At 36.0% G+C, this 27,071-nt stretch overlaps 1 protein-coding gene across 1 annotated transcript in view; it reads right to left on the reverse strand.

Annotated features, from left to right (window-relative positions):
- Positions 1–27,071, reverse strand: part of LOC308275927 (solute carrier organic anion transporter family member 4C1-like) — a gene marked incomplete at both ends in the record, with an annotated part of 78,935 nt that overhangs the window by 3,450 nt on the left and 48,414 nt on the right. The window contains 9 exons of the mRNA XM_080714389.1: positions 4,491–4,628; positions 6,734–6,798; positions 13,011–13,201; positions 14,787–14,940; positions 18,747–18,942; positions 19,326–19,470; positions 20,008–20,126; positions 21,257–21,378; positions 24,427–24,523. Coding sequence (XP_080570515.1) covers positions 4,491–4,628; positions 6,734–6,798; positions 13,011–13,201; positions 14,787–14,940; positions 18,747–18,942; positions 19,326–19,470; positions 20,008–20,126; positions 21,257–21,378; positions 24,427–24,523 — 1,227 coding nt within the window. The remainder of the gene's footprint in view (positions 1–4,490; positions 4,629–6,733; positions 6,799–13,010; positions 13,202–14,786; positions 14,941–18,746; positions 18,943–19,325; positions 19,471–20,007; positions 20,127–21,256; positions 21,379–24,426; positions 24,524–27,071) is intronic.

Raw genomic sequence — 27,071 nt, forward strand, 5'->3', positions numbered from 1 at the left:
ACTCAAGGAGATTAACTGCAAAGAGGAAATGGGTAATACACGCCAGAACCAAAGAAACAAGAATTCCCATCCAGCAGACAACTAAGCAAAGAAGAATAAACAGTATCTCAAACAGAAATAAGATCTTAACATGTTGGGAATTAAAAATTATCTCTATAATCACACTGAATGTAAACGGCCTCAATTCCCCAATAAAAAGACATAAAGTGGCAAAATGGATTAAAAGCCAGAATCCATCCATCTGCTGCTTACAAGAAACACACCTTACAAGTAAAGATAGGAACAAACTCAAAGTAAAGGGCTGGAGCAAGGTAATCCATGCTAATGGTATTCAAAGACAAGCAGGAGTAGCAACTATGATATCAGACAAGTTAAACTTCAAACCCAAACTTATTAGAAGAGACAAAGAAGGTCACATTTTACTGGTAAAAGGAATAGTCCAGCAAGAGGAAATAACAATAATCAACATCTATGCCCCAAACATAGGGGCAGCTACTTTCATAAATCAAACTCTTTGTGACATGAAGTCACACATAAATCCCAACACAATAATACTGGGAGACTTCAACACACCTCTCACAATACTAGACCGATCTTCCAGACAAAGGGTCAGTAAAGATGTCTCAGAACTAAAGAACACCATTAACCAAATGGACCTGTTGGACACATATAGAATATTTCACCCAACTACAGCGGAGTTTACATTTTTCTCAGCTGCTCATGGAACCTTCTCCAAAATAGATCATATCCTGGGACACAAAATGAGCACTAGCAAATTTAAAAAATGTTACATACTTCCCTGTGTCATTTCAGACCATAATGGAATGAAACTAGAAATCAACTATAAGAAGACCCAGAGAAACAACATAAACATGTGGAGACTGAACACCACATTTCTGAATGAAGAATGGGTCATAGAAGATGTAAGAGGTGAAATCAAGAAATTTCTAGAAACAAATGAAAATAAAGAAACAGCATATCAAAACCTCTGGGACACTTTGAAGGCAGTATTAAGAGGAAAATTTATAGCACTGAGTGCTCACATAAGAAAAACAGAAAATCTTCAAATAAATAGCCTCATGACACACCTCAAAGCCCTTGAAAAGCAGGAACAATTGAACCGCAAAGCCAGCAGAAGATGGGAAATTATTAAAATTAGAGCAGAAACTAATGAAATAGAGAATAAAAAAACAATACAGAAAATCAACAAAACCAAAAGCTGGTTTCTTGAAAAAATTAACAAGATTGATATACCACTAGCCAACCTAACTTAAAAAAAAAGAGAATCAACCCAAATTATGAAGATAAGGGATGAAAAAGGAGACATTACTACTGACAGCGTAGAAATCCAGAGGATTATCAGAAACTACTTTGAAAAACTATACTCCAACAAAATGGAAAATCTGGAGGAAATCGACAACTTCCTAGATAAATACAACCTTCCTAAACTGAGTCAAGAAGATATAGAACACTTAAACCAACCAATAACAATCAAAGAGATTGAAACAGCAATAAAGAGCTTCCATCAAAGAAAAGCCCAGGACCAGATGGTTTCCAAGTGAATTCTATAAAACCTTTATAGGAGAACTAATCCCAATACTACTCAAACTATTTCGGGAAATAGAAAAAACCGGGACTCTCCCAAATACATTCTATGAAGCCAACATCACACTAATACCCACACCGAATAAAGACAGTTCAAGGAAGGAAAACTACAGGCCTATATCTCTGATGAACTTGGATGCAAAACTATTAAACAAAATACTAGCAACACGCATTCAAAACCACATCAAGAAAATCATTCACCATGACCAGGTAGGGTTCATCCCAGGGATGCAAGGCTGGTTCAATATACGAAAATCAATCCATGTAATTCATCATATAAACAGAATCAAAGACAAAAACCACATGATCATCTCAATAGATGCTGAAAAAGCATTTGATAAAATTCAACATCCATTTATGATAAAAACACTGCAGAGAATTGGAATAGAAGGAACATATCTCAACATTATTAAGGCAATCTACAATAAGCCCACTGCCAACATCATATTAAATGGGGAAAAACTTCAAGAATTCCCCCTAAAAACTGGAACAAGACAAGGATGTCCACCATCACCACTTCTCTTCAATATAGTACTAGAGACTCTAGCCAGAGCAATAAGGCAAGAAAAGGAAATCAAAGGAGTACAAATAGGAAAAGAAGAACTTAAGCTTTCACTATTTGCAGATGACATGATACTATATTTAGAAAACCCAACAAACTCAACCAAAAGGCTTATAGAACTGATCAACCAATTCAGCAAGGTATCTGGATACAAAATCAATCTTAAAAAATCAGAAGCTTTCCAGTACACCAACCATAAATCCACTGAAAAAGAAATTCAGAAAACACTTACACTCAGGATCTCCCACAAAAAAATAAAATACCTAGGAATAAACTTGACCAAGGAGGTAAAAGATCTCTACAAAGAAAATTATAAAACACTGAAAAAAGAAATCGAAGAAGATCTTAGAAGATAGAAAGACCTTCCATGTTCATGGATTGGCAGAATAAATATCATTAAAATGGCCATCCTCCCAAAAGTGATATACAGATTTAATGTAATGCCCATTAAACTACCAAGATCATTCCTCACAGACATAGAAAAATCAGTCCTTAAATTTATCTGGAATAACAAAAAGCCCAGAATAGCCAAGGTAGTTCTCAGCAACAAAAACCACGCAAAAGGAATCACAATACCTGACTTTAAACTATACTACAAAACCATTGTAATAAAAACAGCATGGTACTGGCAAAAGAACAAATATATAGACCAATGGAGCAGAATAGAAGACCCAGAAACAAGTCCACACACTTTCAGCCAATTGATTTTTGACAAAGAGGCCAAAAACATACACTGGAAAAAAGATAGCCTCTTCAACAAATGGTGTTGGCAAAACTGCTTAACCATATGCAGAAAATTGGATGTTAATCCCACTTTTTCACCCTGTACAAAAGTCAACTCACGATGGATCAAAGACTTGGAAATTAAACCAGACACCTTGAAGCTCCTTGAAGAGGGCATAGGTCCAACACTACAACACATAGGCACAGACAAACATTTCCTCAACAAGACCCCAAAGGCACAACAAATTAAAAGAAGAATCAATACATGGGTTTGCATGAAACTGCAAAGGAAACTATCAAGAATCTCAATCGAGAGCCAACAGAATGGCAGAAGATTTTTGCCACCTACACCACTGATAGAGGACTAATATCTAGAATATACAGAGAACTCAAGAAACTCAACACTAAGAAAACAAAGCATCCAATAACAAAATGGGCAAATGAACTAAATAGACACTTCACAAAAGAAGAAATTCAAATGGCCAATAAATGCATGAAAAAATGCTCAACATCACTGGCAATCAGAGAGATGCACATCAAAACTACCCTGAGATTTCACCTAACTCCAACTAGAATGGCCATCATTCAAAACACAAACAACAACAGATGCTGGCGAGGATGTGGAGAAGTGGGAACTCTAAGACATTGTTGGTGGGATTGCAAATTAGTGCAACCACTTTGGAAAACAGTATGGAGAATCCTCAGAAGAATGGGAACAAATCTACCATTTGATCCAGCAATACCACTGTTGGGTATCTACCCAAAAGAAAAGAAACCAAACTACCAAACTAATGCATGTGTATCTATGTTCATAGCTGCACAATTCACCATAGCCAAACTATGGAACCAGCCAAGATGTCGATCAACAGATGAATGGATTACAAAACTGTGGGATATGTACACAATGGAATTTTACTCAGCCATCAAAAAAAAAAAACTCAATTACATCACTTTCATGGAAATGGATGGAACTGGAGGACATTATGCTAAGTGAGATTAGTCAGGCACAAAAAATAAGAAATCGAATGCTTTCCCTAATATGTGAGAGTTAGGGAGAAAAGAGGATCAAACAAGACAACCTAAAGGAGGAGAAATGAGGGGGGGAGAGGAAAATCTCTAAAGCTCACAATGTACTTAAACATATCAAAGTCAATCACTAAGCCAAGCAAGGGAGGGAGGGACAGGGAGGGAATGGGGTGGGATTTGGGTAGGGGTTAAATCAGCGATGAGTACATGTTTGTACACACAAGTTTTTTTACCCCAATAAGTTGTATGAATATAATTCACCAATAAAAAAAAATTTAAAAAAAAGAATAAAAAATAAGCCTGTGGGTGTAGCTCAGAGGTAGAATGCCCCTGGGTTTCATCCTCAATACTGCCAAAAAATAAAATAAAAATTCTCCATATTTAATTTCAAGTCATGTAGATTCTATTCAAAGTGTCTTATAACATGGTGTGATAATTGGCCTCTATTTCAGGACTGGAGGATGGTTCATCAGTGTGGAGTAAACACTCAAAAAGAGCTATGACCTAAGTAAAAAACAGGAGTTTTTGACTTGACATTAATTTGCTTCTCTAAAGTCATCAAGAAGTCACTTACTTATAGCTACTAGCATGTGGGCCATCTTGATGTTATCATAAATCCAGCAAGCTCCTTTAATTCCACATTCATTAATATCCCAAAGAACACACGTGCTGTCTATTGTGAAACCAAATATAATTGGTCCAGGTATTGTTCCTAGAGGTTTTTTAAGCAAAATACAAATGGGTGAAGATTAGTTGATAATCTTAAATTTTTAATATACAGTTATGCATATATTTATATAGATATAAATAGGCATTAATCTGTCCACATGCAAATTAATTCATTCATTTACATGTTGAAGGGATGTAAAGACACACAGATAAAATGTTTTTCAATAGTCGATCCTGGTGGTACATGCCTATAATCCCAGTACTTGGGAGGATGAGATAGGAGGATCACAGGTTTAAGGAAAACAGCCTCAGCAATGTAATGAGACTATCAGTAATCTAGCAAGACTGTATTTCAAAACAAAAAATGAAAAAAGGCTGGGAGTTTAGCTTGGAGGTAGAATGCCCCTGGATTCAATCTCCTGTATCACATAAATAAATAAATAAATAAATAAATAAATAAATAAATAAATAAACTATTTAAATAATTATATGTAATTATACATTTCTAATAAATTCAAAACATTTTTAATAAAATATCTAGCATACATTGGATTATTAGTTTTAAAATGTTATTAGCCATTGTTTTTAAATTGTGAATGAATATTCCATTGAAATAGATATTACAGATTTGAAAATCAAAATAAATTATTACTAGACCAACTTTGGTGGCACACACCTATAATCCCAGTAGTTAGAAGGCTGAGAAAGGAGGACTGAAGATTCAAAACCATACTCAACAACTTAGTAAGGTTCTCAGTAACTTAGCAAAATCATGTTCCAAAATAAAAATATATTTGGTGGTGTACCTGGGAGGTAGAATGCTAGAATACCCCTGGGTTCAATCCCCAGTGCCATAAAATAAAATAAGATAAAATAAAATAGTAAATAAATTATTCTTGATGCACAAATAAATCTTCTGAAATACGGTATATATGTTCTGAAAGTGTGCCATGTATGTAAATGACTATATTCTCATGTGTGTATATAAGCTTATGAATATATGTGCATGAGTACATATGTATGAATATCAAGAGGTTAAGTTTATATTAATGCCAACATACATAGGAGCATTTCTTAGACACACCCAACATACTCCTCTATGAGACAAGGCGCACTATGCTTCCACTAGAATTGACCTCTGTCTCTGTAGGTTCCACATTGCTGGAGTCAACTACAAATTGACAATAATTTTTAACAAATGCATCTACACTGAATAGATTCTGACTATAATTATTGTCATTCTTACCCAAATAATACAATGTAACAACTATTTCCATACCAGTTACATTGTTTTCTTGTATTATAAATAATCTACAGATAATTGAAAAAATGGGAGGGAAGAGAATGTGTATAGATGAAAATATCTGCCATTTTGTTTAAGAGACCTGAGTGTTTGAGGGTTAGAATCAATCCCCCAATGACTCTGAGTGATAAATGTCATTGAGGAACTTCTAGTTGTCACAAAACACATTCATGATTTGAGGTAGTATTTCTTAAAAGATTTAAGCTGTATCTGATCATAGACCTTAGTCATGTTTCAACCATTAGTTGGATAACTATGGGCAAAACCTGAATCTTGGCCTTGGTTTACTTATCCAATATGTGAGAGAGTTGACTAGGTGATCTCTAATGTTATAACTTTTGTATTAATGATTTATCTTAGTAATAGGTTTATTATAATCATTCTTCCTATATCTGGAACCATATAAAATTCTATAGTATAAATTATTTATGGCACCAATTCTTAGCTTGTGACAACATCTACACCAGAGTTACTCCTTAACTGTTTAACTCATTAATGTTCACTGCAAATGCAACACAATAGTGTCACAAATGGAGATAAAGAAGGGAGAAATAAAATTGTGTGGAAGGTCATATTTATATTTCTGTTAAATCAAGTGCACCTCATAAAACTGTATGTACAACAGGATTAGAACAAATAGTAACTAACTGCGAGATGAAAAGTTATCATTATGTTCTCATGTGATATGTAAGTAATGCTACATTTTGAACATTGGAAAACAGCTTTCAATGACAATGTAGTCTTTCTTTCTAATTATTTTCTTGGAACATACCATATCTAAATAAATCAACACTAATGAACCACAGTAGCCAACAGCTACCAAGGGACTTTTTAAAATTACATACCCAATAATCGAAGCAACATGAATTGTATTCCCAATGCTAGAGACCGTTGCCTCTGGTTAACACACCTGAAAATGGTAAATGCGAATGAGATTTTTAAAAAAGAGTTGTATTATATAATCACTCTGAGCAAGTTCATGTTCATATCAGTTTAATATTCTGATGCTAAATGAGCACTCAAATTCTTTATAAATTCTTATATAATTTACTGCTTCTGGGATTATAAAATAAGGAAAGGTTATCAGGCCTAAAATATTCAAATAATAACAATAGTTAACACCATCAGTCAGTAGTCGTATGAATTTTAACAAAGGCAAAGGAGAAGAGACATTCTTTAACCAGACTTATTTTTTTTATAAAAACCTCACAACAAATTAGGTATAGAGGGAATGTATTCCATTATAATAAAAGCCTGTATGACAATCCACAGCTAGCATCATACTGAATGGTGAAAAAGTTGAAAACCTTTCTTTTGAGATCACAAATTAAAAAGATGTGAATCCTCATAACTTCTACTCAACTTCTAATCAGTATAGTATTCAAATTTTTTTCCAGAGTACTAGGTAAGAAAAGAAAGAAAAGGAATACCAGTTGGGAGGAAAGACGTAAAATTGTCTATTTGTAAATGGCATAATTGTATATTTAGATACAAAATCAGCATAAAATCAGTTACATTTTATTACGTTTTATACAAAAATAAATTACCAAGAAAACAAGCTAGGTCAGTAATACCCTTACAGCAGCATTGAAAACTAAAATACATAGGAATAAAATTATGAAAGTATAAGTCTCTTACATTAAAATATTTAAAATGCATTAATGAAAGACACTGAAGATACAAAAATAGAAAGACATCCAATATTCATGAATTAGAAAAATTAATATTGTTAATATATCCAAACTACTGAAAAAAATTTAGATTTCCAAAAGTAATTCCTATCAAAATACCAATATCATCTTTCTTTTTTTTAATGTATTTTTATTGGTGCATTGTAGTCAAACATCTCAATGGAATACAAGACTTGTGAAGATATACAAGCACACATCAACCAATGAGCCTTTATCTGATCCCATCCCATTCCTTCCCCCTCCCTCAATCCCATCCTTGATTTAATGATTGACTTTGATATATTTGCTTAAGTACATCATGTGCTTTAAAGAGTTCCCCTCTTACCCCTCCCATCCCCTCAGACAGGTCACCTTAATTGCTCCTCTATATGGCCCTTCTTCAACTAGAGTTTCCCCTATTACCCATTTCTCCCTAGTTTTTACATATGAGGGAAAGAACCTGAGTGTGTGTGTGTGTGTGTGTGTGTGTGTGTGTGTGTGTGTGTGATATTTCCCTGTGGATGGCGCCCTGCAGGCTCGGATCCCAGCCTCAAAAGCCCAGGCACCAGCCTAGCGGCACAGCAGGCTCTGATCCCAACCTTGCTGCTCAGCAGGCTTAGATCCCAGCCTCGCAGGCCCCACCACCAGCCTTACTACATTGCAGACTCTGATCCCGACCTTGCTAGCCCCAGAACTGGCCTCGCCACACGGCAGGCTATGATCCCGGCCTTGCAGGCTTTGGCACTGACCTCATCAAAAGTTAAAAGTTTTTCTTCAAAAGTTAAGTTGAATTGGATAGGATCTCTGCCTCTCTCAAATACTGGCCGCCACCTCCACCACCGGTGCTGCCATCCTGGTTCTCCCCTGAGCAACTTCCTTACATCGTATGTTGTCCAGAATTCCTAAGCATGTGCAGCAGGAGCAGTCCACCTTCGGGGAGATTTCTTCAAAAGTTCAAGGTGGATTGGCTAGGATTTGTCTGCATCTCCTGAATACTGGCCACCACAAACACCGCTGCCATCTTGGACCCTCTTCAATATTTTTTAATAAAAGAAAACAGTACATGTCTTTTGCAGAGGTTGTGAGCTCCAACATCCAGTAGCAATGGTTTTTATCTCCCTTCTAAGAGCAGAGGCCCACAGCATCACAGCATCAAACAGAATCTGCTGTTCTGAGCACAGGATGGCCCCCAGTGCAGCATAGAGAGTGTGGCAGCCAGGCACACTGAGTCTCCTGGGACACTCAGCTGGGCATCCCTCCAGGCACTGCTGGGCTCCCTCCAACATGCCTAGAACATTTTTCTTTCTTTCTTTTTTTTCCATTGGTGATACTGGGGATGGATACCTTCTACCTCTGGGCTATACTCCCAGACCTATTTTATATTTTTATTTGGAAACAGGGTCTCTTAAGCCGGCAAAGCTGGCTTCAAACCTGCATGATCCTCCTGTCTCTGCCTCCCAAGCGCAGGGATTACAAGCATGTGCCACCACTCCCGGCTTCAAATTTTCTTACAGAGTAAGTTGTTAAGAATTCTCGAGCATGCACAGCTGAAGCAGTCTACTCTCTAATCTCTTCTGGGATGTTCTTCCAAAAATCACTTTTCTTGTGTGGCGGGAGCCTCACTGTCATCTTGCTTCTAATTCCACCATTATCCACTCTCTCTTATATTCTAAATAGGAAGTCATGACTGGAAATGTCTCTGTAAGTTGCCCCAATCAGATCTTAAACCCAAATCTGCTGTCCAGGGGTTCTCAGAGGAATGCATGTCTTATTTGGCAGCCGAGGTCACCATTGCGACCGTGGCCACTGCCATCCTGTCCCTGTTTTTTTTTTTTTTTTTTTTTTTTTCCTAGCATCGTTCACAGAAATAGAAAATATAATCCTAAAGTTCACATAGAACTACAGAATACCTAAAATAGCTAAATCAACCTTAAGCAGAAAAATTAAGCTGAAGGCATCACACAATGAAATTTTAAAATATATTGCAAAGCTATCACAATAAAAATCATGGTTCAGCAGGGTGTGGTGGCACAAGCTCTATATTATTTCAATTGATCACTGACATATAAAAAAATACAATGGAGAAAAAAAATTTCAATAAAAGAAGTTGTGAAAGCTGCATTTTCACATGTAAAAGAATAAACTGTACCCTATACATGGTATGTATACTATATACAAACTAAAGTCTTAACTTGATGTGCAAAACTGAAAGCAAAGCACAGCACACCAAAACAAGAACAACAAAAAAAATAAGGTTAATAATGCTTTTCTTTCTTTCTTTCTTTCTTTCTTTCTTTCTTTCTTTCTTTCTAATACTAGGGATGCTGAGGATCCTGCTAAATTTCTAAAGTTGGTCTCAAACGTGTGATCTTCCTATTTCAATTTTCTTAACATTGGGATTATAGGTGTGCACCACTACACCCAGCTTCATACTTAACTACCTTTGAGACAGAAATTATACCTGTTGGATAAGGGTAAAGATTTGAGGCAATGTAAATGCCTTCAGAAGCTCGATATGACTCAATTATAATTCTTTAATTAACTGTCAAAGATTAATGAGACATGATGTTGACACACAAGAAACTCATGTGACAGATAAGAGGTCAACGAGTATTTTAAAGCAAATAAGTAATGTAAAAGTGAGTTATGTCCCAAGTGAATTTATACAACCTTTTTGAAGAGCTAATTCTAAAACTGTTCAATTTCATGAAATAGAGAAAAACAGAACTCTCTAACATTCTATTAATCCAACATCACATTAATACCAAAATTAAATAAAGAAAGCTCAAGGAAGGAAAATTACAGGCCTATATTTTTGATGAACTTGTATGCAAAACTGCTAAACAAATTACTTAGCAACATGCATTTAAAAACACATCAAGAAAATCATACATGATGACTAGGTAGGGTTCATTCCAAAGATGCAAGGCTGGTTCAACATACAAAAATCAATGTATATAACTCATTATATAAACAGAACTAAAGACAAAAAGCACATGATCATTTCATTAGACACTGAGAAAGCATTTGACAAAATCCAACATCCATTTACGATAAAAGCACTACAGAGAATTGGAATAGAAGGAACATATCTCAACATCACAAAGGCAATCAATCTACAATAAGCCCATAGCCTACATCATATTAAATGAGGAAGACTTCGAGAATTGCCCCTAAAAACAGGAACAAGACAAGTATGTCCATTATCACAACTTCTCTTCAATATAGTACTTGAGACTCTAGCCAGAGCAATAAGGCAAGAAAAGGAAATCAAAGGAGGACAAATAGGAATAAAAGAATTCAAACTTTCACTATTTGCAGATGACATGATACTATACTTAGAAGACTCAACAAACTCAGCCAAAAGGCTTATAGAACTGATTAACAAATTCAGCAAAGTGTCTGGATACAAAATCAATCTTAAAAAAAAAAAAAAAGCTTTCTAAGCCAGGCATGGTAGCACACGCTTATAATTCCAGCATTCAGGAGGCTGAGACCAGAGGATCACAGTTCCCGGACAGCTTCAGCTGCTAAGTGAGGCCCTCTGCAACTTAGTGAGACCCTGTTTCAAAATAAAGAATAACAAATACAGCAGGGAGTGTAGCTCAGAAGTCTAATACCCTTGGGTTCCATCACTAGACCCGACCAAAAAAAAAAAAAAAAAAAAAAAAAAAAAACCTTTCTATGCCAACCAATACCAACCATAAATCAATTGAAAAAGAAATCCAGAAAACACTTCCACTCAGGATTTCACAATATATAAACTTAACCAAGGAGGTAAAAGACCTCTACAAAGAAAATTATAAAACATTGAAAAAAAATTGAAGAAGACCTTAGAAGATGGAAAGATCTTCCATGTTCATGAATAGGCAGAATAAATACCATCAAAATGGCCATACTTCCAAAAGTGATCTACAGATTCAGTGCAATACCCACTAAATTACCAAAATTATTCCTCACAGACATAGAAGAATCAGTCCTTAAATTCATTTGGAACAACAACAACAACAACAACAACAACAACAACAACAAACAAGAATAGCCAAAGTAGTTTTCAACCACAAAGACCATGATGGAGGAATCACAATACCTGACTTTAACTATACTACAAAGCAATAGTAATAAAAACAACCTGGTATTGGCACAAAAACAGATAGACTAATGTTGCAAAATAGAAGACTCAGAAGCAAATTCATACACTTACAGCCAATTGATTTTTTACAAAGGGGACGAAAACATACACTGGAAAAAAAAATAGCCTGTTCAACAAAAGGTATTGGCAAAACTGGTTAACCATATGCAGAAAAATGGAAATAAATCCCACTTTCTCACCCTGCACAAGAGTTAATTCAAGATGAATCAAAGACTTGGAAATTAGACCAGAGACATTGAGGCCCCTTGAAGAGGGTATAGGCCCAACACTACAACACTAGGCACAGGTAAAAACTTTCTCAATAAGACCCAAAAGGTACAAGAAACTAAAAGGCGAGTCGATATGTGGGATTGCATAAAACTGAGTTTCTGTCCAGCAAAGGAAACTATTAAGAACCTCAACTTAGAGCCAAGGGAATGGGAAAAATGTTTGCCGACTACTCCTCTGATAGAGGACTAATAGCTAGAATAAAGAAAGAATTCAAGAAACTCAGCAATAAGAAAATGAATAACCCCTCCCAAAAAAAATAGGCAAGTGAACTAAATAGAAACTTTATGAAGGAAGAAATGTATTTGTTTGTTTGTTTATTTATTTATTTATTTATTTTCTTTTTGGTGGTACTGGGGATGGAACCCTTCTACCTCCAAGCTACACTCCCAGACCTATTTTATATTTATATTTTATTTGGAAACAGGGTCTCTTAAGCCAGAAGGCTGGCTTCGAACCTGTGTGATCCTCCTGTTTTCCCTTCCCAAGCACTGGGAAAAGAAAAAAATTTAAATGGTCAATATTTATTAAAAAATGCTCAACATCATTAGCAATCAGAGAGATGCAAATCAAAACTATCCACAAAATACTGGCAAACAACCAGGTGCCAGTCAGCTTCTTATTCATACCATGTTTATAGGAAGATTTACTACAATGGCACCTGATATTTAAGGCAGAATGCAGGTCATTCTGATTCTGGTATATATGGAGTGCACTTAGTTTTCATGATGCTCAAAGAGAATTGACTATCTCTAGCTCACAACTGCAGCCTCATGACATAGGCAGAGAATCTAACACCAAGTACATGCTAAGGATGCAAAATCATGACACTTTCATGTTATCTTATCTAAACCTCACACATCTGGAGTTTTACGAGGTAGCTTTTCCATTGGCACAGAACTAAGGATCTTAGAAGCACTGAATTTACTTAACCACTGGTCAATATAAGCTCTAACTGAACCCTGTAGTCCCATTGTGCTTCACCTTGACATGTAGCCTTAGAAAATGCAAATTTCACAGAATAATACATACCTTAATATGGACACAGTTATAGGAGTTCCTGCCATAAAGGTAAAAATAACTGTGATAAAGAAAATGCCAAGGAATACGGGCAAGTTTGCACAATGAGTTTGACATTTTCCAGCTTTAGCTTCAAAACCAAAACTTTCTTCAGCAGATGTAAGTTGTGCTGTCTTCTCAATACAGGAACAGTTGTAATATACCTGAAAACATCAGGTGAAGAATACTTAGTGTTCATTTTGGAAATATATATTTATTATGCTATATAAGGTGATCTCTAGACATGGTAAAAACTCTTACACTATCTTAATCTATATGAATTAATAATGCTAAGAGTATTTCTCCGTAAGAAATTAAGTAAGAAGAAGAAAAACATACTTGTGAAGTAGAATATTCAATATTTGACTTTTGTGGCCATTGCTTCAACTTATAACCTAGAAGTGGCTCGTGGTTTATAAAACATATTGACAATAACAGTCACACATTCTAGATTATTTTTTTGTATTGGTGCATTTTACTCATACATCTTTATTTATTTATTTTTTCTTTGTAGTACTGGGGATGGAACCCAGGGGATCCGAGCTACACCCCAACCCTATTTTTTATTCTTTATTTTGAAACAGGGTCTCACTGAGTTGCAAAGGGCCTCAGTAAGTAGTAGCTGAGGCTGTCTGTAAACCTGGATCCTCCTGTCTCAGCCTCCCAAATGCTGGGATTATAAGCATGCGCCACCACGCCCAGCATACTCATACATATCAGTGATTAAGAGGCATACATGCACATATCACCCAATTAGCCCTTACCCAATTTTTGCCCCATTCTCTCCCTCTCATGTTTGGCTTAGTAATTGACACTGATATGTTTGTTAACATACATCATGTGCATTAGAGAATTTCCCTCTTCTCCCTTCCCATCCCTACAGTTAGGTCCTCTAATTTGCTCATCCATAATATCTCCTTCATCTAGAGTTCTAGACTATAATGGTTCCAATAATGTTTTCCGGCTAACTTATTTTCCCTCATAGGAGGTAAAGAGGCATCTACAGTGACAATCTTATCATCTGTACCAGTTTGAGAAAGCAAACACTAGAATTTTGTCAAGTCCCATAGTAAAATTATCAAATACATCCTATGACTTTGAAAAAAACTTGTATTTAACTACAATTTCCTGAAACATTTTTTAATTACTTTACTGAAAGCAAATTATATTCTTTTTTTCTTTCTTTTTTTTTTTGCAGGTCTGGGATGAAACTCAAGGGCATTTGACCTCTGAGCTACACCCCTTGCCCTATTTTTTATTTTGAAACAGGGTCTAAGTTGCAGAGGGCCTCACTAAGTAGCTGAGTCTGTCCATGTACCATGATCCTCAGGTCTCAGCCTCCCGAATGTTGGGATTACAAGAAGTGTGTGCCACCATGCCTGGCTCAAACTATATCCTTCTCAAAATGCTATGTTTATGAAAATAAAAAGTAGGAGTTTCCATATCATTATCCTGAATGCTACTTTGTCTGTAAATAATATATTAACGAATTCTCACATATATGTGAGAATTTACTTATACATATTCATAATGCAAAGCATTGAAAGTTAACATGATAAAAACTCACAAGGTTTGTCTTTATGAAAAAAGAGTTTAGATATTTAAAAAGTTGGCTAGGCAACTGGTAGTTCATAACCCTTTTTATACATTAAAATCACAACTGTTTAACTCCACTAGAGGGGTCAAGAGGACCACCAAGAATGCACAAACACATCGCCTCATAGACAGTAAAGGCGCAAATGCAGTTACCTTTGTTTTCCTACTAGAAGCAGAGTGTGAACAACCTGCAAAGCAGGGAGAGAAATACTGGACTCCATCACTTCCACAGAGCGGATAGTAATAGGATCGCAGACAATTGCAATTGGCATTACACGGGGCTGTCAAGTTTCCCAGCTGCCCTGTCCTGTAAATAAGAAAGAAGATTAAGCTGGGCATGGTGGCGCATGCTTGTAATCCCCACGCTTGGGAGGCAGAGACAGGAGGATAGCGCAAGTTCGAAGCCAGACACGCTGGCTTAAGAGACCCTGTTTCCAAATAAAAATTATAAAATAGGTCTGGGAGTGTAACCTGGAGAAGGGTTTCCAGAAACTCCAGCACCACAAAAAAAAAAAAAAAAAAAAAAAAAAGAAGAAGGAAAGAAAGAAAGAAAGTTAAATTATCTATTTCATAACTTATTTTCTCCCTGGTACTAGGAATTGAAGCCAGGGGCACTCTATCATTACATGGTAGAGTACATCCCCAGCCATTTTTTTAATTTCAATTTTCATTATTTTTCCATTTTGGTGGTGCTGGTTATTGAACCAGGGAACTTCTGCCTCCAGCCCTACTTTTTGTTTTTGTTTTGGAAGGAGTGAAGTCTTGCTAAGTTACCACATACTGGCCTCCAACCTGCTATCCTCTTATCTCAGCTTCCTAAGCATTGGGATTACAGGTATGTGTCATCTCTATAGGCTTATTTTTATTTCAGTTTCACTAAATTACCCAGGCTAGTTTTAAACTTGTAATTCTCCTACTGTAGCTTCCCTAGTAGCTAGAATTACACCACCTGCCTGGTTGTGTGTGTGTGTGTGTGTGTGTATGTGTGTGTGTGTTTTACTGGGGATGGAACCATCGAGGGTCATTGTACCTCTGAACTACACCGTCAGCCCTATTTTATTTTTTATTTTGAAAAAGGGTCTCACTAAGTTTCTGAGGACTTTGCTAGGCTGAGATCTGCAATCTTCCTATCTCAGCTTCCCCAAGTACTGGGATTACAATCATGGACCACCACACCCAGTTTATATCACAACTGTGGGGAGGGAAGATACTGGGGATTGAACACAGGGACGTTCTACATCTGAACTATAATAATCCCAAGCCTGATTTTTTATTTTGAAACAGTCTAAGTTCAGAGGTCCTCACTAAGTTGCTGAGACTGGCTACAATCTCCTGTACTAGCCTCTCATGTACTGTGACTATAAACACTGGCCACCAAATCTGGTTTATGTCATGACATTAAATGAAGATTTCAGAAGCATTGTCATTTCTTGCCATAAAGCCATTATTCACTAACTCAACATATGATTACTTAACAAGTTAGTCAAAATTTCCTTCCACATTATCTTAATTTCTTGTGAAAGAGAGGCAATAACAATAATTAAATATTGTCAGTCGGTGATAAGAAAAAGGCAACAGAGTACATGAAGAAAGCAGGGTTTCTCTTTGGTGCTGGACAATTCAATAGATCACCATTTAGCAAATATCCCAAAAGGTTAGGCAAAATTTTAAAGAAGGAAACATAAATAGTCATGTCACTCAACATATTCAATTTGCCAATAGGATAACTAAGACTTAGATCAAGTTACTCTCTTTGCCAAATATAATAGTCCTGATTCCCAGGCCTTGTGTTGTTTTAAACTGCCTCTTAACAGGAAGCTACATTTTTTATACTCTAAAGGGCTGCTCTAACCAAAGATGCCTAATGGCCACAAGTACCTCAAAGGGATATATCACACTTGCCTCCCTTTCTGATTACACTAAGGAGAGCTTACCCAGTAGTAAATTCTGTATACAGTAGAAAAATGTCGAATGTGTTTACATCTATTTGTTACTCAGGGTAATAAGCTATGTGCCAAGCTATCCCGAAACTTTTATTTTTCTTAAAAAGAATACAAAGAAAAAGCGCTTTGTTGGAATAGGTTTCGGCAAAATTTATAGGATAAATAACTTACCTATACCAACGTTTCAAGATTTCTAGATTTTTTTATTTTACTATTTTAAAATATATAACCTAAGTCCCATTAAAACTGACTCTTGAACTTAGCCTTCACTTTTTAAGGTATGTATACCCTTGGCTTAGCATACTCCCTGTCTATCCCTCCTCTCAAATCACCACATCTCAAAACTCCATGTTATCCTAAGAAATATTTAAATCCCATTTTGCCATAGGGCCATGAAGCTTTTTTGACTCTAATCAAATAATTGAAAAGCTCTCCTTTTGAACTCCATAGCACGCTGCCTGTTTCTAATTACTGAATTCATTGTTCATTCACTGTTATTTTCAATCCTTTCCTTTAGAACAGAAATTCTGTCACAGAGGTCTGCCAGAGGAATCATTCAGCAAGCCATGAATAAATGTAATGGAGCTTAATCAAACACTGCTTGGAACACTCAGCATCACAGTGACGCTACGGAATGACAGGCAGGTGAATAGCAACTACAAATCATGATTGTTGTTATTGGCAAACTTTTCCAAACAAATTACACTTCATTTATGCCATCTGAATGCTGCATTACACAGAATTATGGAGTACCTCCTCCCTCAACAGCTCCCCACCCATGTAATGAAATCATTAAAGCCACACTGTGAGCTATAAAGCACACTGCCGTGCTACACCCTCCTTCCTGATCCTTCCTCATGACTTAGGGTTTTGAAGCACAACAAATAAAGAAAGAGTGAAAGAATAATGGTCAAGCCAGTTACAAGCAGAAACATGTCTACAGGACAGAACAGCATGTTATCTATTTCTCTATAATAAATATAAGTTTCTAAGTAAATTCAGCAATGATATTATTTAGGACTATTTTTATTCTAATTTATTTTTCAGTCTATTTTCAACACACTTATAAGACAATTTTATCCTAGGGAATAACTGCCATTTAAAAAATTTAAATGAACAGGGATATACGATGTGAAATTCTCCCAGGATGCTCTCTTAGCTGGTTTTCTATTACTTTGATAAAAAAAAAAATCTGAAACTGAGTAATTTATAGAGAATATAAACTTATTTAGCTTACAGTTCTGGAAGGTGAGAAGGCCAAGAACAAAGTACCAGTGTGTGCTCTGCTAGGTATTGGTGAGGCTTCCTCCTACTGCAGAGCACAGCATAGGGCACCATGCGGCAAGATAGAAAGCAAGCTGGCTTGGAGTGCTTCCTCTTCTTATAAAGTCACTAACACCATCAGGAGGGTTCTGCCCCAAAACCTAACTCTAATTATCTCCCAAAAACTTCCAGTCTAAATACCATTAACATCTGAGTGGAGTCTGGGAATCATAAGCAATGCATGTACTTTGGGGGTATGTATTCAAAGCACAGCAGATGTGAATTCCTTAAAGGCAAAGATTCTGTTGTATTAGTCTTTATATTATTGAGCAAATTATAGTGCCCACATTGTACTTGCTCCTAAAAATTCTTTCTGAATAAATATCCACAACTTTTAAGACAATTAGGTAAACTAAAAATATTTAAGAAAATTATTTAAACTAAAAACAAACAAAAACCCCACATGCTCTTATAGGTATATATAATAAAAGGTCTCAGCCTGGCGTGATGGTGCACACTTGTAATTCCAGCATTGGGAGGCTAAGACAGGAAGATCTCAGTCTGCGGCCAGCCTCATCTATTTAAGTGAGACCCTTTGCCACTCAGTAAGACCCTCTCTTTCAAAGTGAAGAATAAAAAAGTGGGCTGGGGATGTAGCAGAAGCCCTTAACCACCCAGTGAAACCCTGCTTCTGAGTAAAAACTAAAATAGAGCAGGGCTGAGAGCAAAGATTGAAGATACAGTGCCCCTGGATTACAGTGCCCCTGGATTCAGTCTTCAGCACCAAATTAAATAAATAATAAATAAATAAATAAAATCCAATTCCACATCATTTAACAAATCATATACTTGGAAATACAGACATGATTACTCTGGTATTAATATAAAAAGCATTAAATATACTTACCCATTATATGATTCAGACACACCAGCAAATGGCTCGTTTTCACATTTGGCATAAATAAATACAAAACTCAGCATGAGTGCAATTCCAGATGTGAGCAACGCAAACTTCATAGTATTTTTGCATGTCATTTTGAATTTAGAAACCAGGACACCGCCTAACACCTGACCAAGAGCAGCTCCAGGAATTAAAACAGCCCCTAATGGGAAAGAAGACAATGAGAAAACACAAGAATGCTCAGTAGCTCATACCAATGACCAGAAAACATCAGAATCAAGTGCAATACTGCTTTAAGACATCAATGCATTCAGCCAACACAGATAAACATGCAAACCGACAAAGTAAGAGTTTAGTACAATTCATTATTGAACATTAAGATATTCTTTTTAACCTTATAGACTTTGTCTCCCAAGTTTATACAATAAATTGATTTCATAAAAGCTTTTATTGGAATCAGTATAAAGTATAAAATTCAAGGCACAAGATATCTAAAAGTATATATTATTTCAATAAAAACCTAGTATGGTAAATTAAGATTAGTAGATTAGATTAGATTAGATTAGAACAAAGAAAACATCTTACCTCCAAGGGTAGCCGCAAAGCTGGATGTCAGTCCAAACTGATTTTCTATAAATTTAGGTAAAAATGTAGCAAATCCAGTAGTAACTAAGGCTTCTGAAGAAGTTGATAAAACTAAACACATAAAGACAGTATTCCTCATCAAATTCTAAAGAAAAAGATACAGTTCACCAAATGAATAACTATGATTAGGCTGCAAAGTGCAGCATTAAAATGCTAACAACAATGAAATGGCAAAATCTTGTAATACACAACATTAACCTGAAAAGTTATAGCATTTTCTCCTGCACAAAAACATAAATATGGATAATGAATAGATCTGCATATACAACGATGAGAACATTTGTATTTGGGAGCACCTAGAGAACTGACAGATGGTTCCATAGTGTTTTGAGTATGCCTTCTAGATATTGATGTTGCCAGTAAACAACTCATGCTCCTTCATCTTCTCTGCTCTGGAACAGTTTTACTCACAGGACAATAAAACTAAATCTGAGTAATTTATAAGACTAGAATTTTTGTAAATATGCAAACAAAAATACATTACCAAAAAAGGGTTTTTTTTGTGTGTGTAAGCATGTGTGGTCATGTGTGTGTGTGATTTATGTATCGTGTGTGTGTGATTTATGTATGATAGAGAGGCTAAAGGAATTTAAAAAAGGGAGAGAGAACAGTTATATGTCACCTTTAAAGCAGCTGGGAAATCTTTAATACTTTTTCCAAAATTCTCATCTGTGTGCTGCAAGGAACTACTCTTGTTTTGATGAGTCTGAGAAGATTTTCCAGCTTGGATTTTTGCTGTACCTAAAAAATAATGATTGGAAATGAATTTTCTCATCATTTTAAAAACTACTTTTTAATTGACACAAACTTCTGTAAGTGCCTCTGGATTCCATTCCCAGTACCACAAAAAAAAAAGTATTAAATGTGAATAAATCTGGGTAAACAGTCAACATTTCAAATTTTAAATTAAATGGCCAAGGGTAAAAAGATATCAATAAGTCCACGTACTTTTATTTGTCTCAGCCTCCTAAGTACTGGGACTATAAAATTGCACCATCACACCCAGTAAGATTTTCCTTTCCAATATACTAGTATTGTTTAAAAAAAAATGGTAAAAATGAATGTGCCACAGCATGACTTTTGTAATAGCTGAAAAAATTTAAGTGCTAATACCTTCGATTATAATTAATTAACATGAATGATTTAAGACAGTTTAAGCCTTGAAATTAGTCAATAACTAAATATAAACTAATAGTTTAAAAGATATGATAAGCTGAGCATGGTGGCCGATACCTGTAATCTAGTATTTAGAAGGCAGAGACAAGAGGATTCCAAGTTTAAAACCAACCTCAGCAACTTAGTGAGACTCTCAGCAACCTAACAAGACCCAGTTTCAAAATAAAAAGTCAAGAGGCCTTAGAGGGCATGGGTAGCCTGGAGCTACAATGCCCCTGGGCTCAATGACAAGTACCCCCTACACCACCCACACAAATTATATATTGCATATGATAAAACATGAACCCAGAAAGAACATAACAAACAAGTTTAGTAAATCATAGGAAAGTGAATAAGTCTGGTTTTATTTATTAACAATTAGAAGTAAAAAAAAAAACAAGTCATGAATATTAAGACTGCTATACAACATTGCCTAAAATGAAGTTAGATATTCAAGACAGACAATTGAAATTATATAAAAACAAAGAGCATGAATCTATGTCTAATTTATATCCCCACCAATAGTGATTGAGGCTTGTTTGTTTGCTTTTTCATTGGAGGTACTGGGGATAGAACCCAGGGCCATTCTATCTCCAAGTGACACTGCCAGCCCTATTTTTTCTTATTCTTTATTTTGAATAAATACTAGTTATATAGAAAACAACTACTGCCCTAGGATTAGAATAAAGCCTTCTGGTTTTAAAGAAAACATTTACCTGGTAAATGTTTGGGAAAACAAGAGAAAGGTATTATCAAAGACCAGCCAAAGAGCCAAGATAGGAGGAATCCAATCCACCAAGCTCCCAACCACCGTGGGTCGTCTTCGGTGACTTCAGTGCTGAATGAGAAAAACAGGGATAAAGGTCAACTCAGTCTTGTTCATTAAAACCTAGTTATGATAATTGTATGCTCAATAGTTCAAGTGTATCTAGTAGACTGCTATTATAGCATCCAAAATTTCATCTAAGTCATCATGATAAATCAGACAATAGCTAGCAGACATGAGTTAATCTCACTATGATGTATGATACACTAATACAATTATAAAAATAATAATATAAAATGAAAATACTAAAAGGAGAGAATGGTTTACAAAGTATATTTAGATGGCAAATATGATGTAAAAGTTTAAAATATTGAATAGGAAATATAAGTATGATGAACATTTGAAAATAAACATAGAATTTGAGCATGTTTCTTTTTTATTGTATTAAGCTAAATATATCTCATAACTGATCTGTTAAAATTTACATGTACTTCAATTATGGTATTTATATAAATGTAAAATTATTCTAAGTGATTTGCTGAAGTTTTGATAACTGATTCATATTTTATATCAGTAGGCCCATTCCTACAACTCAACCCTGAAATTAAATGTCCTGATTCTGTTCTTAAAGCTTTGTCTAGATACTGTGTGTGTGTGGTGGGGGGGGGGGTGCCAGGATTCCTGGAAACACTTCTACCTCCAGGCTACACTCCCAACCCTATTTTATATTTTTATTTGGAAACAGGGTCTCTTAAGCCAGCGTGGCTGGCTTCAAAACTGCCAGGTCCTCCTGTCTCTGCCTCCCAAGCGCGGGGATTACAAGCATTCGCCACTACGCCGGGCCTCTAGATACTTTTTAAATATCCACTTTTACAAACATATATAAATTGTAGACATGAATAGGATTCACTGATGTTCATACATGCATACAACATGCATTGGTCATATCCACCCACCTCTCTTCCATCCTCTTCGCTGTCTCTCTCTTTCCAAGACTCTAGTAATCACTGTTTTAACTTCAAGTAGACTTTTTCTTTTAGTTTCCATATATGAGAGAGTATTTGATACTTGTCTTCCTCTGTCTGGCTTAGTTCACTTAATATCCTCCAGTTCAATCCATTTTATGGCAAAGAACGGGAGTTTATTTCTTATGGCTCAGTAATACTTGATTGTGTACATTTGCCATTTTTTTTTTATTCACTCATTTGTTGACAGGCAACTAGGCTAATTTTGTTTCCTAGCTACTGTGATAGTGCCATAAAAAAACATGGATAAAGCTGGGCATGGTGGTGCATATATTGTAATCCCAGTACTCGAGAGACTAAGACAGGAGAATTGCAGGGTTTTGGCCAGCCTACAAAACGTAGGGAGGCCCTCTTTCAGAAATAAGAATAAAATAGGCTTATGGGGATAGCTCAGAGGCAATAAATAAGTAAAGAGATAGATAAATAAATAAACATGGGTAAACAAAGATTTCTTTAATGTGCTATTTTCTTTTGATATATACACAGAAGTGAGGTAGCTGCATCATACTGCACTTCAACTTTTCATTTTTTGAGGAACCTGCATACTATTTTCCCTAATGTCTATTTTGAAACAGGGTCTCACTGAGTTGCAAAGGGCCTCACTAAGTAGCTGAGGCTGGCTTCGAACCTGCGCCATCCTCCTGGTCTCAGCTTCCAAAATGCTGGGATTACAAGTTTGCCAGCATTTCTTAAAAATAGCAATTCCAACATAGATATCTGTCCATGTTTTAATTAGATTACTTTTATGTTGTTAATTTTATTGAATTTCTAATATATTCTGTTTATTAATCCTCCAGCAGATGAATAACTGGCAAACCTTTTCTCCCATGCTGTGGGTTGTCGCTTTTCTTTGTTGATTGTTTCTTTGGCTGCGCAGAACATTTTTAGTTTGGTGTCATCTCATTTGGAAATATTTGCTATTGTTTCCTGAGCTTTCAGAGTTCCTTCCAGAAATCATTTTCTTTACCAATAGCTATATTTTTCTTAGATTTTCCTATAGTTGTTTCAGAGTTTCGTGTCTTATATTAAGATCTTTGATCCAATTTGAGTTAACTTTATACTTTTCATAGTCACTAAGAGTATCCAAAAATTAACAGCTCAGAAAAACAAGCACAGAACCCGGACAGTGTTTTCTTATTCTTTGTTCACTGTCATGCATGAAAAAGGTTGCTAACTTAGATTTCCAATGGTAAAATGAAATAAATATCCTCACCAAAGATCATTAATTCTTCTCCCCAGGGGGAAAAAAAATAGAGGGTGACTGTGGTTAGGGGGATTCTGAAGTCAAAGGATCGACCTCAATCCATACTCTGGCCACTTGACAACTTTATGCATTGACAGCTTTATGAGATATTGGACAGATTAAATAAAATGGCGTGTGATATGAGCACACATATAAATGTGTTGCCGGAGCTGGGCATGGTGGCACATGCTTGTAATCCCAGAATTTGGGAGACTGAGACAGGACGATCACAGTTTGTGGCCAGCCTCAGCTACTTAGTGAGGCCCTTTGCAACTCAGGAAGACCCTGTTTCAAAAATAAAGAATAAAAAATAGGGCTGGGGGTGTAGCTTGAAGGTAAACTGTCCATGGGTTCCATCCCCAGTACCGAAAAAAAAAGTGTTGCCTAGACTATAGCATAGAATAAATATTACCTATTATTTATTGTCAACGTTATAGAAGTGGAATCTTGGGATCCTTATGACATTATCAGAGCTACCAGGAAACTTATTCTGAGAATCAGCCTCTTTAGGATAGCTGTCCCCAACTAAATCTAATCAAAATAGAACTAATTTATGCTGAATTCTTGTTTTTTAACAATCCATGGACTCTGAAATGTTTTTTAAAAATACCCCAGATGGCCCTGTTAAACATCCTTATTTATAAATGAAGACATTTACAACAAGGGATGGCATGGTGTTGATTCATGAAGCAATGCAGCCAAAATAAGAAAGTATATAAAAAATGTGTATATAAAATTTCATTTCCTGAAAAATTCCTCATGTCATACTAAGTAAATATAGTGGAAATGCCTATGATGTTAGCATTATTGAAATAAAATAAACTTAAATGAAAGAAAAATAGACTGACTTGCCTTTGTCCCATGGCAACATCGATGTACATGGTTAACAACTGTCCTCCCAAAACATAACCAAGTGCTGGGCCCAGGATTGACATGGAGTAGCCAATTCCTAGAAGAAGAACAGACTCTCGAAATAGTCATATGCACACTTTTGTTTGCATGTCTACCAATAGTTATAAAAAGACAAATATTTTACTATAGAAAACTACAAGTGATTAGCCCTACATCAAAATTACAAAGAATTTCAATAAAATACTATTTGAATGTTATCATCTGGTAGCGAGGAAATGGAATTTAAAGTGTATGACTTTATGTAAACCTGTTTGACTGTAATATTACAATAAACCGAATGATTACAAGTTCATGGATAATTATTTTATGTTCACTGCAAGCAGGAGTAGTACATCTACTGTTATCCTTAACTGACAGTGAAAATTATTGTTTACAATCTCAAAGAAGAAAACAATGTGAAACAATAAGTCTTTCCCACTCTGAAGCTACTTGGAACACATTTATTCTGTCCTACACCAGATGTCAAAAACTGCATCTACGCTTGTAATCTCCGCGCTTGGGAGGCTGAGACAGGAGGATCGCACAGGTTCGAAGCCAGCCTCAGCTACCTAGTGAGGTTCTCAGCAACTTAGTGAGACCCTGTTTCCAAAATAAAATATAAAATAGGTCTGCGAGTATAGCCCGGAGGTAAAAAGCCTCTGGGTTCCACCCCAAGTACCACAAAAAAAAAAAAAAGAAAGAAAGAAAGAAAGAAAAAGAAAAACTGCATCTATTGATAAATGTTTCTTAAAATTAACCTACTGATTTAAACCTCGTGTTTCTAGACACTTACCCAATATTCATTACCAGCAAAATTAAGTTGAGCTTTTTTCTGTCACATATATACATTTTTGTCTTTTTTTTTGGTGGTACTGCCTGGGGGTGGAACCCAGAGGCTTTCTACCTCTGGGCTAAGTAGCTGAGGCTGGCTTCGAACCTGCGCAATCCTCCTGTCTCAGCCTCCCAAGCGCGGGGATTACAAGCGTGAGCCACCACGCCCGGCTACATATATACATTTTGCCATATATAATTTAGAGAATATTTTCAAAACCGAATTTACCATATTACTAACTTATAGACTTTTTAGTGTCGTTTCTCATTCTTATACACAAAAAAGGAAGCTTAGTTTGTACTTAAAACTAAATATATATCATAGTAAAAAATGACTTAGGTACTAGATAGTGTACAATGAAAGGCTCATACAAAATGATAGAAAATAATGTAACTTTTATTTACCTCTTAACCATCGTGTGTGTGTGTGTGTGTGTGTGTGTGTGTGTGTGTGTGTGTGTGTTACTAGGAGTGGAACCCAGAGGCTTTCTACCTCGGGGCTATACTCCCAGCCCTATTTTATATTTTATTTGGAAACAGGATCTCACTAAATTGCTGAGAGCCTCACTAAGTAGCTGAGGCTGGCTTTGAATCTGTGTGATCCTCCTGTCTCAGCCTCTAAAGCACGGGGATTCCAAGCGTGCGCCACCATGCCCGGCATTAGCCATCTTTTTCAAGATTATATTTTTAAAATGTAAAAAAGTGCTTAGTAAAAAATTAAACACTTTACAAATAATTGTGCTTATATAAAGTATTCTTTTTTCTTGCTCAAAATATTTTATGGATGAAAGTACATGATGAAAAATACTGAAGCCAGGCATAGTGGTGCACACTTGTAATTAAAGTACTTGGGAGGCTGAGACAGGAGGATCCAGGATTTTAGCCAGCCTCAGCTACTTAGTGATGTCCTCTACAGCTTAGCAAGACCTTGTTTCAAATGAAAAAGAATAAAAAATAAGGCTTGAGGTGTAGCTCAGAGGCAGAATGTCCCTGAGTTCAATCCCCAGTACTGCTAAAAAATAATTTTAAAGATCTGGAAATCAATAATTTATAAATTCTCTTTGTTGCTGGGCATGGTGGCTCATGCTTGTAATCCCAGCATTCAGGAGGCTAAGACAGGAGGATCCTGATTTGTGGACAGCCTCACTTACTTAGGCCCTCTGCAACTCAGTGAGATCCTGTTTCAAAATAAAGAATAAAAAATAGGACTGGGCATGTAGCTCGGTGGTAGAATGCTCCTGGGTTTTATCCCTAGCATTGCAAAAAATAATAATAAGTTGAACAGATGTGCCCGAGTAGATTTAGTAACCTCTGGTAGGGCAGCTTGAGTGGTTATGGACAGACCTATAAGATATAACAATAAAATGACAAAGATAAAATTTATGTGCAAATAAATTATGCAATAATTAGATGTAGGGCCTTGCATAAATTAGATAGCTCTAGAATCAGGGAAGAAATTTAAGGACAAACTTATGGTACCAGGATTCATTCATAAAGAAAAAGCAACTGAGTCATATAGCTGGGCGTGTGGCATATGCCAATAATCCCAGGACTTTGGAGACAGAAAGATAGCAGGATTGTGGCCAGCCTCAGCAACTTACCAAGGCCCTCTTTAACTTAGACCATTTGAAAATAAAACATAAAATAAGGCTAGGGGTGTAACTCAGAGGTAGAAGCCCCCTGGGTTCAATCCCCAAAACCATAAAAAAAAAAAAGGCTAAAAACGGTTGAGTGATTGATTGATTGGTTGCTTTTTGGTATTAGGAATTGAGTCC

The sequence above is a fragment of the Muscardinus avellanarius genome, assembly GCF_963383645.1.
Source record: "Muscardinus avellanarius genome assembly, chromosome: 1".
NCBI lineage: Eukaryota > Metazoa > Chordata > Mammalia > Rodentia > Gliridae > Muscardinus > Muscardinus avellanarius.